This window comes from Convolutriloba macropyga, chromosome 12 (genome assembly GCF_964194025.1).
Source record: "Convolutriloba macropyga chromosome 12, txConMacr16.3, whole genome shotgun sequence".
Lineage (NCBI taxonomy): Eukaryota > Metazoa > Xenacoelomorpha > Acoela > Convolutidae > Convolutriloba > Convolutriloba macropyga.
Genome location: NC_134479.1, coordinates 16,276,491 through 16,292,115, shown reverse-complemented (window position 1 = coordinate 16,292,115; position 15,625 = coordinate 16,276,491). Strand labels below are relative to the sequence as shown.

Sequence of the window (15,625 nt, the reverse complement as noted above, 5' to 3'; positions counted from 1 at the left end):
CTAGTTTTTTGACACTTCAGCTATTTTTATTAATCGTTTCAGCACTTTTTCCCCAATTTATTTCTTTTGGCATTTTCAAAAACTTCAAATGCTGCCTAAAAGGTGGACATGTGACGCAAAACAAAAGCGTTATGTGCAGATCTTCTGTAACAAACACGTTGCGAAATGCGTACGGTTTCATTGCTAATAGTTTAATCAGTAATAACTGCAACGCTCATTTTTAGTTACTCTAAAACCAAGTTTAATCAGCAACTGTTGCAATAACAGCAGTTAAATAATATAAACAGCAGGAATAAATGTTAATGCCCGATCGACACTGGAAAAACACTTCAGCATTAGACTACGAGTTTATCACACTCCTTTATACTAAATAAACAAGGGCGATAACAGAGTGGTGATAAACTCGTAGTCTAATGATGTAAACAGTTCGATAAACTTGTAGTCTAAAAAAAACAAACATGATCGCAACAGGTGTTGGTTAAAAAATTACCACACGGTTGTTATCGCCCTCGAAATTATCATAGGACCTCGGCTACGCCTCGGAGTTTGATAACTTCTCGGTGGCGATAACAAACTTGTCGTAATAATCATTATAGGACGTATATTAGTCATGTGGTCTTTTTTATGCAATTTGTCGCCTGACCCGATTTTTCGTCTGACCTTTTTGACTTTTCAACCTCAAAAACAGAAGCCTGCGATTCACCGAAAATATTAGAGTTCTTTTCCGTTTGTGCCCCCCCCCCCCCAGCTTAGTGGTTGCAGGTTATTTGCACCTGCCATCAGCACTTGCAATATTTTTACATGAGGATTTTCTATGTAATGGCACGTGCTCTGTAATTTGGGGGAAGGGTGCAGGGAGTATTGGGGAGTGGGGTAGGGGTTCAAACGGGAAAAATCCCTATTTTGAGAAGACAAATTCATTTTGTGAAGGGAAGCTCTGAATCTTTAAATTGTGGAAGACTCACACCCAGTTCTAGGTACAGACTTATGAAACGACAATGCTCGACCAAAACGCACTATGAAAAGACCATGCTCGACTCATTTGAGCTATGAAAAGATTTTAGCTGGACTTTAAGACATTCTGGACTTTAGCTCGACTCAAAGTTTTTGCAAAAGACTTTAGCTGGACCCGAAATTTTGCAAAAGACTTTGGCTCGACCTAAAATTTGAGCTGGATTTAAGCTCAACACAATGTTTGCAAACAAAGTAGAGCTAAAGTCTTTTCATGGGTCCATCATTGGTCTTTTCATCGGTCTGCTTTTTTACCATTAAAATTTTCCGTGCAATATTGCATATAACGTAGTCAGCGTGTATACTCCTTCATTTTTTACGAATCAGAAGAATCACAAATCCCTCAAAAACCTGCACAATTTTTTAAAAAAGATTTTTCATAAATTTGGAAGGTAAAACAAACTGAATAACACCGAAATTCTGTCATGGCTAATGGGACTAGGACCAATACACTAAAGCTAGATGGTTTCATTGAATCAAGTCATGTGGTAATATACTCGAGCTGCCATATCTCTTAATTTTAAGATTTGCTGAAATTCTTAAGGCTTTTGGCAGTTTTCCAACTGTTTCTTATGTTGGACTGTTCTGGTGCAAAGCCATTTAGTCTTGCTCCAGCTCTGCTTCTGTATGTACAGAAGCAGAAAAAAATATCGGATTTTTTTTTAAAAAAAATAGACTTATGAAAAGACTAATGTTGGACCCAAGAAAAGATCTTTACTCGACTTTGTTTGTTGTCAAATGACTGATGGTGTGCTCATGAAAAGAACTTAGCTGAATTTTCTTCCTTAATTAAAGACTTAAGTTCGACCCATGAAAACAAATTAGCTCCACTTTAACTAGGAAGCTCGACCGTGTAATTATAGTCAATTTTGCCCCCCCCCCCACTAGACATTTAAAGTCTTTTCATAAGTCGAGGTCTAGGCCTGGGCACTTTTAAGAGTAAGCCCTTCACACCTTGAAATTGTCACCCCCCCCCCTGGGACTCACTCAACCACGCACTCTACTCAGTTAACCGATTCAAGCTAACCGCTCGCTGGTCGTTTTAAAGCAATTCACTAGACGTTATTCGATTATGTTTATCTTTGTCTTTGTAACCGAAGAGATTCCTTGGTCTTTTTAATAAATTTTCAATGACCGGTTAAATTCCCATTTAATAGAAATATAATGGCTCCGAGAATTCCCATTGATGGAGTTTCCATAATCCCGTGGGATCTTTTCCGCTTGTCCCCCCCCCAATTCGTTATGCACCCCCAGTAACAGAGCACGTGCCATCACATAGTAAATGCTTATGTAAAAATATGGCACGTACTTCTGGAGGTTGAGAATAATTTAAAAGTAGTGAGAATTTCTCTCGTCAGAGGAGACAATACAGTAATGAACCATGGGTATAATTCAAAGGGAGAAGCTAGGTCCGTGATTGTCTTCTCTACACATTCTCTCATCCGGTATATGTTAGAGAGGCGGGATTTTTTCCGTTTGTGCCCCCCCCCAAGTACATTATGCACCCCCCCCCCCCCGTTACAAAGCACAAGTCATTACATAGTCATTCATTATGTAAAAAAACTGCATGTGCGTCTGGGGGGTGAAATAGTATACGCCCACTAAGCTGGGGGTGCACAAACGGAAAAAATCCGAATTACATAAAGACGCGTAGAAAACAAAATTTTCAGTTTTTGAGGAAAAATTGATATAAACTGTAACCACCTGATAAAATTCAGATTAATGTATATGCTAGTATGCAACTGAGTATTTTAAGAAAGCAAAAAAATATGTATTCAATTAAACTATCAAGTTAGATAGTCTCGGAAACTTGCGTAATTATCAATAAAAAATGTGTTTCTGCTTAATGGCAGTGGAGCAGCATTAGGCTTTCAGTCTGCAGTGTATTAACAGTAGCCTGTTTTGTTTTCAGGTGATAGCTAATGGTAAGTATGCAATTAGCGTTAATTGATTTTGCAAAAAAAAAATGAAAAAAAGTTTTGCAAGTTTGCCTTTTCTTTCGACTTCTAATCTAACCTAACGTTCGACTAGCAATGATTGGTATTCTAAGCATGCACTAAATTTTTTCGATTTTTTAATGATTTTTAAGCATCTTAGAACTAATGTTTGCTACAATGGATTTCAAAAACATTATTTGATCGACCCATCTTTAGTGTTGTTTTTGTGAGTTAAAAAAATTATTTAAAAATATGTCCTAAAAGCTTCTTTCTGGACCAAAAGTTAAAACAATCTCAAAAAGACAACTTATTTTTTTGATTTTGATTTACGCCTTAATAAAAGTAATTTCTTTATTTGCTAATAGTTGGTGTTTTTTGTTGATTAGTCTCATAATTTCAAAAATAGCAATTTTGTGCATATTTCGGAAAAAGATTTTTTCAAATTAGACTATGTATTTAAGTAGCTCAATTCACTGACCCAAAGACCACTTGTTGTCAAAACTTTATTTTTCTGATTTCCCTTTAATCTTTCTACTGTTATTCAGTTTAGACAGTGCTAGTTTTGTTAGTGTTTTTCGATTGGTAAACTTCTGATTTATATGATTATCTTCTTCTAAAAATTGAAATATAAGTCTTTATGGCTGAGGTTTTTAACAAATCACTTTTTTTCACCATTTAAGCCATAAAATTTCTTTGCTTTATTTAGTAAACTTTTTTTTCATTGTTGTTTTCTTACCTGTCCCTTTTTCCAAAAATCAAAGGCGTGAATTGATTTTTTAAAAAAATTGTTCTTTTGTTTCACAGATTGTGGCACGAAGTTTTTCTAGGAACTGGACTTCCTTTTCTAGTATCTTCAATTTATTTGCATATGTCAGTTTTTTTGCCTCGTCAGATAGGTTGACTCAAACATTTAGAAAAAAAATTGATGACTCATTGATTAATGTCGGGCTTCATTACAACTTTGTCTCACCTCGTCCCAACTCTTAGCAATACTGAAATCGCTAATCAATTCTCGTTGCGATAACAACAGTTGCACAACTTACGAAGTGAAACAACTTACAAGCGCCAAAAGAACAGTACGGTAATCCAAAGAAATGGCGAATTTCAGCATTGGGATTAAGCTGCATTTTTATTCAACCTTCCCTGATCCAAAAAATTAACAACTAACCGACCATACAACTTTTAGTGACCCATGATTTCTACAATAATACGAAACAGTGGCGAAACTCTGCTTTGCCGTTAGACTTTGTATCTATCATTTTTTTCTCACCACTGCTATATGAAACGTAGAAAGAAAAGAGTGGTGATGAATATTACTAAGAAGTTATCAAACTTGGAGGCGAAGCCGAGGTGATATGATAACTTCGAGGGCGAAAACAACCGTGTGGTAATTTTTTTAATCAACACTTGTTGCGATCATTTCAAAATTGAACACAGTTTTATAGGTTGTTCATTTTTATTTTTTGTGGACAATAACATTTTCCAAGGTAAGTGATATTTTTTCGAATCTGTTCTTCGTTTTGTCCTCATGCAACCCCTCCCACACACACACGCACGCACACATATACATACACACATACGCACGCACACGCACGCAAACACTCACCCACGCACGCACACACGCGCACACACACACACACAAACACGCGCACAAACACAAACACACACACAAACACGCGCACGCACAAGCACGCACACGCACGCACACACACGCACACACGTACACACGCACCACACACACAATACACAACACATACCACACACACAACACACCACCCAATCACCACACATACAACACACACTCACACACAAACACCACACGCAAACACCACACACAAACACACACACACCACACACACACCACACACACCAACCATACACCACACACACGCACACACACCACACACACACGACACACATACACACCACCCCCCCCCCCCACACACACACACACACACCGCACATACCGCACACACAGACACCAGACACACCGCACAAGTTTTTTTAGACTACAAGATTATCAAACTGTTTCCATCATTAGACTACGAGTTTATCTTCACTCTTTTATCGCCACTATTTACTTATTAACAGTGGCGATAAAATAGTGTGATAAATTCGTAGTCTAATGCTGAAGTGTTTTTCCAGTGTCAATCGGGCATTAAAATTTATTACACTGGAAGTTTATTTAACTGCTATTATCGATTAATGTTTGGTGTAAATTATGCAACTGTTGTAATCGCGATGAGAATTGATCAAAAACATTACCACACGGCTGTTGTTGTCCTCTCAAAAGTGTTCTACAATCTTCCTCATATAAATTAGAACAAAATCGTAGTAAACTGAGGAACTTAGTGCATTGACACGAGGGCGCTTGGGCCCGAGTGCTGGGCAAGAAGACCGAGGGGACTAAGATTTTGTTCTAACGTATTCAGAGAACTAAGTGTTGGACTTCATTTGAAATCGAAGTTAAGAGTACAATTTTGCAGATTAGTGAAGGAAGTTTCTTCTAAAAAAATATGCAGGAATTAAAATAAACCAAACGTTTCTGTCTCCGATAGAGCTGCAGCCGATTATTTATAGTGGTTTGATTCAAGTGTCAAAAGTAAATGTCATTTTGCCCTAAACTTAGTGTCTATTACTTCTTTAAGTCTAAGTTCCATCTTTCCGACTGAGTTCGCCTCGTAGTTTTAGTGACCGATGAAATTGTACCCTGGGTTCTGTAAAAGAACCTTGTGGTATAAATCTTTCGTACATGCGAAAAAGTTCTCAAGCACCTCAAATATATACAAGATTTTTATGTCGGTTAATATGATGACTGTACGTGGTAATATTGAATGGTTGAGTTAAAAACGAGAGCCAATGACAGTAGTCTAAAAAACTTAGTTTTCAAGCTTTTAGACTACTGTTTTTGAGACTCGTTATTAATGACTTCACTCGGCTTTCAGACTCGTTTCAGATCCTTATCAACTCGATACGTCGAAAAACCAGTAGTCTAGTATAAACTATAAACATATCTCATTAATAAAAATACTCTAATTATACGACACTGTTAACTAAAATAGATGTGCATTTAAATAGAACAAAATAGAAGCTTTGTTGACTTTGAAACTAAGTAAAAAGCCGTGGTCTAGTCAACATCCCGTTCTATTCAAGTTATTGAGAAAAGTTATTGCATTTAATTTCCGCTTTGGCTAACTCAGGTAATGATTCATAAACCAAATTTATCTGAAAAACAGAGTGCGCTAAAAAGTTATAGAATTGCTAAAAAGTAATTGATGATTGGATCTTCGTCTTGAATGACAGACAGCCCCCCTCCACCCCCATGAAGTACATAAAAATCATTAGGAAGCTAATCTGAACTAACATTCAATTTTTGCGGAGTGAGGGATGAAAGGGTGGATGGACGAATGAATAAAAAGGTACAAATTACAAAGACCATGGTGTTGCATCCATTTTTTATTTATAAAAGTTAAGCATTGATTACCTAACAATTAGCGATTCTGACGACTGGTTGCCACAAGTTAAATTTTCTAAATTACCTTTGAAATTCTACCGCGGAAAGTACTTCTTAAGATATAATTTTTGTAACTAAAATTGGCAGGTATATTGAACCACAAAACTAAGTTAGAACCTCTTATTGTTTACGAACTAAACATTCAATTTTTGAGTCAATGTTACTTCAACAAAACATCACATTTGGAAATCAATTTTGCATCATTGATCTCCTACAATAGTCCTCTCGTCTGTCTATGAAATCAAAAATAACGTTACCTACGCAACGTTTTAAAAAACGCAACGTCCACCTACCAGAAACCTTAATGTAAAGTTGATGGAACTAATCAAAATTTCACTGTAGAAACAAAGTGGCAAAATTGCACAAAATCACAATTTATTCACATTTTTCCCTCTAATATTTAATTTTAGTGCATTTGTAGCCATAGATCAACAAGCCTGCAAACATGTCAGATCTTGTGCAATTTTTGTCTTGTAAAATGTAGATGAACCTGGAGGAGTAGTGTAGAGGATCCAACTTTGGTGTAAAACTGTTATTGAAATTTCAGATTAAGTTTGAGTCAAAATTTGATTTTTAGATCGTAAAACTAGGGAGCGGATTCTAACTTACTTTTGCCATTCAATATGTAATCGTTGAAAAATGCAAAAGATACAAATAAACACGGTAAATTGTCTGTTTCTGAAGCCAATTTTGAATTAACATAATTTTATTCTGTACTGCTGACTTTTATATCAATAGATGAATAAAAATCAGAAAATTATAAGATCTAAAATTGGTTAAACTGAAAAGCATACTTACAAAAAAAAACCAGAAAGAAGTTGGCAAGTTTTTTCATAAGCAGCACTAAAATGAGTTTCACGTAAAATCTGTTCAACTTGCTCATGCCCCGATAAATTTAGTCAAGGTTTTGCATTGTGGACTTAACAATTTAATGAGCATATTGAACAGATTTCACGTGGAACTCTTTTTACTTGTCAATTTATCCAAATTAAGCTTGTCAATTTATCCAAATTTAGATCCATTTAACTTCTTATGAGTATGCACTTCTGATGAGTATGCATCGACTAATTGAAGAACCAAACGAAACGGTCAAAAAGATATGATTTAAATTGCCCTCAAGAACAGGCAGTATACCCTGTTAAATTGCATGATGTGCGTTTACTTTTGTCTTGTTTTTATATAAATTTTACAAGTCTACATATTTATTCAAATCTTGTGGCTGAGAACCACAGGTTAGATCCCTTTTGTCTTTTCAAGGAGTCAGAAGCAGGGAGTCAAGGAGTCCCTCTTGAATTTTTTTCTATATTAATTTTCAAGGAGTCAAGGAGTCCCTCTTGAATTTTTTTTCTATATTAATTGTTATGATATTTTTTCACCAAGTTGTTTGGTTTTTATTTCATTTGAGTTCGTCACCTGCTGGGTGCTTTTAGTTAACACCATAACTGTTTATCTGCAAATTCATTCTTCTCGTGGCCGCAACTTCAATTCACTTTATTTTTTTTTCAGGTTGTCATCTAGAAGTCAAAATATTTATACCAGAGGCCTGTGAAAAAATCAATTTCTAAAAAATTATGAGCATTAATCTTCCCCAAAATTAGGCATGCAGCCCTAATCCGTCAACTAAAGCAAAGCTTCCTTACCAAAGTTTGATAGCAAAACATTTATTCTTCTCTACCGATACTCATCATGATTTGTTTCTCGACAAAAAAATCATGTTGATTGTATTAAGGGTGTTAACAAATTAAAAAAGACAGGATTAAAAAAATTCAAAACAAAATCTTGTAGCAATCTTCAGAAAAATCAAAATTAAGCCGATTAAACTAAATATTAATCCAAAAATGTGGAGGAATAGGTGGCCCTCAGGTTCCACTGATGAGACTAGGTCGGAACTAATTTGGCAGTCAAATATTAGTATAAATTGATTACTTTATCAACTAGTTAGCCTATTTTGATAAAATCAGATTTGAATTGTGGTTCGACTTCATAGAACAAGGAAAAATTGAGTGAGTTGGGAAACAAAGCTTCACAAAAGGTCCCAGGAATTTGAAAATATGTTTTTGTGCTGGTAATCTTAAGTTGCTGCCAAATGAGTTTGTCACCTGTTGTATACTTTCATTTACTCCTTGACTGTTCATTATACTTTTGCTTGCTTATTTCGGTGAGCTTTTTGACGAATTGATGGTAGTATGTAAAAACTTTCGGATCCAACAGAGCACCGTTCAGTGCATAGTAAAACATTATGTATTAATGTTGCACGTTCCTCTGGGGAACATTATCTGCGGATTCGTCAGCGGACAATGGCCGTCCCACATACAATTCACATCGGAGAGATTGCCGAAGCATGCTTGATCGACATTTTTGCGATCTATCAGATTTCAAGTTTTTTTCATACATTTTATGTGGCCAACAATTTGGTAGCGACAGCAGCAGTTTAATCACAACTTTAAACCTATTGCCACACAGATAGTTTGATTTAAAGACAAAAGTTAACTTAAGGAAATTTAAACAGAAGATAAGACAAAAATACGAGAACTCGATGCTGTATCCTCAGATCTACCTAAAAACAGAACTGAAAAAATCTAGTGCTCGTACAGATCATCCACCGCTTGCTGCAGAAACAAAAGTGTACTTCCAAAAGAAAAAAAAACTCCAATCGTCGAAGAAAATATTAGTCTCAGCCGCCATAAGACGAAAAACGAAGACACATGAAAAGAGGGTAAAGAGAGGGCAACCGAATTTTGAAGAGAGAACTAACTACCGAATAGAAAAACGTGGATCCATAAAACGATGCGAAAAAGTACATATCAATTATTATTGCAGGTGACAAAAAATGGGAGCAACAGCTGGAGAGCCAATAACGCTATATTGCACAAAACGAACCAGGAACGACGAAAGTGTTAAAATGTTGTATAAGTAACTCAGCAAAAACACACAACGAAAACTAAATGGCATTTGATCTCTTACCACTCCTGGAGATCAATTCTCTAATTACGAGCCTATTCAAGATCCACAAGTATAAGAAATAGAACAAGGAGAGCCAGCAAAATCTTTTTCCAGTGCTTGAAGTGGCTTCGAGTAACGAGTTGAACAAGTTGTCTTCATAAACTGCAAAAAAACTTTTCTTTTTATGTTTAATTTAGGCTCTTTGTATAACGACGCCCGCTAAATTGGTTTAACTTACTTGTACGTAAATAGAATGATTACTGATACTACTGCACGTGCGTCTGGGGGTGGCAAATGATATGAAACAACTAAGCTGGAGTGGTGCACAAGCGAAAAAACCTTTATTTCTAAAGTAATCAATAGTTAAAGATGACCTCAGTTTATCGCCATATTTTTTGATGCACTAAGATCTGCGTGTGTGTGGACTCCAAAACAGTGTTTATAGATTTCGGAGTCGGTAATAACTTTTTTTTAGCAATTTTGCAATGAAAATTTTGTTGTTCGATATCACTCTAATATTTTCTTCTCGATCTCAGTTACCTAGCCTTATCTGGTGTCCTACTTTGTGAGGAATTTCTTGGTTCCCGTCTTCTGCCTGTTATTGAAGTTGTTGCAACTCGTTCAGCAGCTCTGTTTTGGTTCAGTTGGTTTAGTCAACCGGAAGCTTGTCGCTGGACGATATTTTGTTTTTCTTTCGGTCATGTTCGTTCTGATATTTTTTTTGGATGCCGCTTGTACGTGCTCAGCATTTCCTTGTAAATCTTGGATATTTATGTGGACAGTGTTTTGTTTTACCGAATTACCAATTGTGAAATGTTTTGAGCAGCATGAACAGGAATTTGTTTGTAACCCATAATTTGACAGACCCTACGTTTTTGTTCTTACTTAGTTTAGATTTAAAATTAGGATCTTTGTTCAAAACTTAGGATCTATTCCCAGGTTGAGGTGCCATCCGGAAGTGACCTATGATCATCCGAAGTCCAACGCACACGGTGTGTTCCCAGACCATAATTACAGGGTCTGGATTTTGGTTCCAGATGGGTATAGTCTGATCAGGGGGTCAGTTTCGGATGGGAATGGTCTGATCAGAGGTTACTTTCGTCTGGCACGGTCTGATCAGAGGTCACTTCCGGATGGCACCTCAACCTGGGTTCCTCTTCTGCGGAGGTGGGTATATTAATTGTATACATTTTTTGCAGAGTCACATTTTGGATCTTTTCGAATTGTGCCTTCACCCCCCCCCCCCCGAGCGTCACTCAAAATTTTTGTTGAAATAGATGTAAAAAACATTGTGTCCAACTTTAGTGGATCAATGAAGAACGGGAGCGTCAATGACACCCTTCCATCATCGACTGGTGAGTTGCGAGACATGTACAGACACCTGCCATGTGGGAACCATTGGACTTGCCAGAGATACGACATCACATACAACACCAGACAGACCACATGTTGTGACGGAGTGTGTGTAGAGGATTGCGGCTTTGATTGGGTTGTCCTCACCATAATAGGCAACTGTTTACCCATAAAAAATACTTCGAAAAAAATAACCATAATGAAGATTGGCTATTGCAGGTATAATCAAAACTAAAAAAAACTTAAAAACTAAAAAAATTAAAAATTTATTTAGCATCATTAAATGCAAAACGAAAAAAATGCAGTTTTCGTTACCAAATGGAACAAAAAGAGTTCTTACTTTTTTAGTTACTAAAGATCTGATACCATTAGATTACAGGTCTTACTGTGAAATACAAATCAGAAATTTTTGTAAGAAATCTAGATGAGTAATTATGCAAAATGAGTCTCTCTTGAAAAACGACGTGGCACAATATATAAGGCACTGACAGGTCGTTGTGTCCGCTGTATGCGTTTGTAAACTGTTTATGTAAAACTTAATTCTGTAAAGAGAAGCATTGAAGAAACTAATTACTATTATCGGTAAACTAGTTTTTTTGGGTAATTAAACTAACAAGAGGCTCGGTGATGTGCGTTCGCGCATAATGTTCCCACCCCACTCAACCTCGTTTTTGACTTAATTGTCCAACAAATGAAAAAGAGATAGAAAACTTTAAAACATCACTTATTGTTCGGAAGTAAATGATTTATCTGTTTAAAAATCGTTTTAAGCTCTAACCACTACACGAATGACAATAATTTGTAGAAGGCCGATGATAACTGCCAATAAGGAGTGTAAAAGTGTAAGAGACAAACAACAAAATCAAATAAAAACAATAATCCTTACTTACGAAGATAAAAAATAAACTAAACGAAATGACTCCCATTTCACAAGAAAACAGGAGTACCTGTCTTTATTGAGATTATTTAACAAATAGACAGTGAACAAAAAGGGGCAAAGTTAGACGTTTACACTTTTTGAGAGCAATTAAATTCAAAATGATGAAAGCAATTAGCTATCCACTAAAACTAGTCAATGGCTTAAATTATACCTGCAAACAAAACCATGGAGACCTGTCATTATGCATAGTTTCATACAAGTGCAAAAAACTGAAGGAAAGGCAAAAATCAAAAAAGCATTTCAATATTGCGAAGAAACGGTGTCAAAGCCTATAAGATCAAAACCTATTCACTAAAAATATGAACATGGAAAATTGCGCCCTGTTTCAATGCCATCCATGCGATCTGTGCCTTGTCTTTAATGTGACACTAAGGTGATGATCGGACAAGACAGCAAAAGATAACCTCGAAACCTGGAAACTAAGAACCTCGAAACCTGGAAAAAAAACAAAAATCATCACAAATTAGAGGCATCAACAATAGAAACCCATTTTTTAAATAACAAAACAACATTGAAGACTACAAGAAATTTCATTTGAAAACAAATGCGACTTATCTCTTCAATGAGATTCCGCTAATAGGCTGCAGAAAAACAATTGAAAGCGGCAAATCTAAGAAAACAAAACGATATTTTCTTAAAACAATTTTTTGACAAAGTTCGTATGACAAATACTGTAGCTTTCAAGTGAAACATAGTAAACGAGTAGGCGTGTTAGGCAAGTGTTACTACTTGTGACGCCAACTATCAATGTTTTTGGCAACACTAAGTCGAAAACCTACACATTGACAATGAATACATATAGAACTCAAAAAATCATGAACATTTTTATGCAAAGATTGTTGAAGCCAGAAAACCATTTGCTATTCTCAGGAATCCTTATATGTGTTCATTGGCCTTTCTTTGCACGTATATTTGAATGCCAACAATTGAGGTTTGATTTGAAGTCATTCTGGTCTGTCACAAAAATAAGAACAAAAACCCAAAATTATTTCAAAAAAATGGTTACCGCTCACCATTACAATAAATTTTTAACCATAAACATCTCCATTTAGACCAAAAGGTGTCTTGAGCTAGCTGCTTCTCCAAAAATGAAAAAGTGCCAATGTTAACGGAACTGCTATTAAGACCAAAAAATCAATTTTTTTAATCAAAATGACTGATGAATTTTGGATTCTTATCGAGTTTTAATACAAAAAAAAAACATTATGTATGAGCTGAAAGCATCAGAAAGTTTCCTTATTAGTTCCAGATACTGACTTAAACAATTGATTAATTAGACTAAGTCATGAAACTACAAAAAGAAAGTCAAGTACTGGCAAACCTCAAGAATTCAGTTAATACTTACGAAAACAATTTGTCTGAGCATTGAAAAACACAAGCTTTGCTCATAAAACAATATTCTTCCATTAGACTTTATTGAAACAAAAGAAGTAACTCTTTTCAATTAAATTCTAAAATGAAAAAAAGACTTTCTTGTAACTGGGTTAGGGTTAATGTTAATATATAAAAAATAAACTATGCGTTTGTTATAAACATCGGCTGAAATTTGCGAAAGACCGCGGAAATGTCATTTCCAGAAAGTTTTCTGATGAACCGGAGCGTTGATTAGCCCATTTTTGAGTAACTAATGACTTTTTTAACAGCTTTTATGTCTGCAACATTGGTCAAATTGTACAAGTTGGGCCAAATAGGCATAGTTAATGCCATTCTTTAGAAAAAATGAAATGCTGAAATTTGAAAAAATTTAGCTAATAATTTCTGAAAAATCATCAACTCTTTTTTATCTTCAAATGTGAAACCAAGGAGACTACTATCGTAAACAATTTCATCATATTGTAGCAAAACTTGATTGAGCAAAAATTACGAAAAATGTTACAAGCACGTAAGTTAGGCTAGCGTTCAAAAATCTTTAAACCTCTGTTAATCTTCGGCAAAAACGAAATTAAAAAATATATACAATTTGAAACTCTACGGTTGACAAGCTGTCTAATGATACTACTCACAGTCTGGTACGATGAATATACCGATCGACGAAAATTGACTGAACACAAAAAACAGTTGAGTAGATAGTTCCTCCCCCCGCTAAAGTGGGTCGGAACAATTAAGTAGGAAAAGATACTTTTTGTTCACAACGTTAATTTTTAGTCTTTGTGGAAAACAGTGACAAAAGCATCAATCAATCTAAAATTCATCGCCCGAATTTCTTTTTTTATTGCTCAAGACAATATTTTGGAATCAAATTTTCTCAAGAGTCATCTTATCAAAAAAGCTAATTTGCAATCTGTATTTTTAATCCTTTTATTAATGTGAAGGCTGTTTCTGTAGTTTTTCACATAACGCTTTGGTTTCCTAAAGTCTATTGAAGACTAGAGGTCAAGGGAGGCTGCAACCACGTTTAGACCTTCGTTCAATTACCTTCTTTAAAAAATGCATTTAAAAAATTGCTTTTAATGTAGTTAGATCGATATCGACAGTTCAGGGCTCACTAGATATGCGGCATCAGATCTTATTTCATGGCCTTCTGCTCGTTCATGGCCTGTTCGTCTCTACCGGCGCCCTCCATAAGAATCCAATTTTATCTCATGTAATGATAAAAACAACTAATTGTAAACAGCTGGAATGTTCATCAGTCATTTGTTGCATATCGGGATTTCTGTGTTGCATTGCCCTGTGCATGTTAGTCTACTACTCAGTGAAAGGGTATTACGAGAGACGAGCGAGACGAAGGGTGATCAGACTGCAGAGATCTCCCCCGATGCCAGAGCACATTCGGATACCCAGTCCAGTTGCCCCCGAGTACTCTCCGGGTGACTTCAGGTAAGGTTTACAAAAATGCGCGATGAGATCCGGTGAATTCATGAACCAAATATTCTTCAAAAATTCCTCAATTATCTCACCCCTCCCCGCCTATACCACCCAGTACCCAATTCTGCGCCGTGATTTTTATGACCTCTAATGGCTTTATTCAAGATAAACGTCTTCAACTCAATATAATGGCCTGTTTGCGAGATGCGGAAGAACTAACCAGAAATTAAACGATGCCACTTTAATATAAATTCTATTAATATAACGTCGTCCGTATGAAAGTATAAAGATAGCCTAGTTTGCCAACCAATCCACGAAAAACGCGCAAAATTTTTCGAACGCCGGATAATCTGGACATAAGCACTTTCAGTTCGGGACTGTCTGGTAACTCCGATGTCGTTCTGGCACCTCAACCTAGGCAGGAATGAACCCGTTGTCAGAGACAATTTTAGTACCCCAATTTTTCAGGTTTGATTCCGAGACAGCAGCTGACACGCAAAACCAACAAGTGCCGAGTTCGCCCCCACCGGAATACCCGGGAGGTGAAATCCCACTTCCGGACTATCCCAACCCATCGGGTGATATTGATATCGATCCCAGCAACCCGCGTAGTAACAATATGAACAACTCTATTCACGCTAACTATGTGGTCAATAACAGCCCTCAACACAATGGAGACAGTACTAGTAAAACTCCTACGCCTTCAAACGAAGTCAACAACAGAAGTTGATGTTTTCATTTGTCAATTAGTGGCCAAAATAAAGTTTGTTGAAAAATTAAGCATGTCCTTTTACAGTAGTTTGAGTAACATACCCATGTTTATACACAGTCTTCACCAAAACTGATGCGGCAAATAAATTCTCGGTGTAAAGGGGCAGTTTTAATAGTCTTAAATCGCAGTTTTAACGCTTCCCCCCTTTCTGACCTGTCCCCTCTTTTCTGACCGCTTCCTCAGTTACGCTCAAATTTTCTCCGTGAGATTCGTAATTATTAGTAATCAACTAAATTGCTAAAAACTAAAAACAAGGAGATGCAGTAAAAATATTAGTTACTGTTCCTAGCTCAACTTGCCACAGAAATTGGTAGAAAGTTAGAACTTCTGCGATGAAATTACTAAAAACG

General features: G+C 36.2%; 2 protein-coding genes across 4 annotated transcripts in view; one reads left to right on the top strand and one right to left on the bottom strand.

Moving 5' to 3' along the window:
- Window positions 1-15,625, bottom strand: part of LOC142350883 (polyribonucleotide 5'-hydroxyl-kinase Clp1-like) — a 438,433-nt gene that overhangs the window by 358,478 nt on the left and 64,330 nt on the right. The gene's annotated exons all lie outside the window — the stretch shown is intronic.
- LOC142350770 (uncharacterized) lies at window positions 5,986-15,283 on the top strand. Of its 2 annotated transcripts, none has more exons than XM_075402722.1 (4): window positions 5,986-6,148; window positions 10,711-10,913; window positions 14,329-14,515; window positions 14,972-15,283. In XM_075402722.1, exons 2-4 carry the CDS (start codon window positions 10,718-10,720, stop codon window positions 15,231-15,233), a joined length of 645 nt encoding a protein of 214 aa, XP_075258837.1. In that variant the 5' UTR covers window positions 5,986-6,148; window positions 10,711-10,717; the 3' UTR covers window positions 15,234-15,283. The 2 variants fall into 2 exon arrangements, with proteins under 2 accessions (XP_075258837.1, XP_075258838.1); XM_075402723.1 differs by lacking the exon at window positions 5,986-6,148 and adding an exon at window positions 6,298-6,367.

Bases quoted from the DNA above. Each gene is read 5' to 3' on its own strand.
- LOC142350770 (XM_075402722.1), top strand. From the start codon at position 10,718: ATGAAGAACGGGAGCGTCAATGACACCCTTCCATCATCGACTGGTGAG. The intron at 10,914-14,328 runs GCAACTGTTTAC...AATGTTCATCAG, and splicing joins GGTTGTCCTCACCATAATAG to TCATTTGTTGCATATCGGGA. The intron at 14,516-14,971 runs GTAAGGTTTACA...CCAATTTTTCAG, and splicing joins TACTCTCCGGGTGACTTCAG to GTTTGATTCCGAGACAGCAG.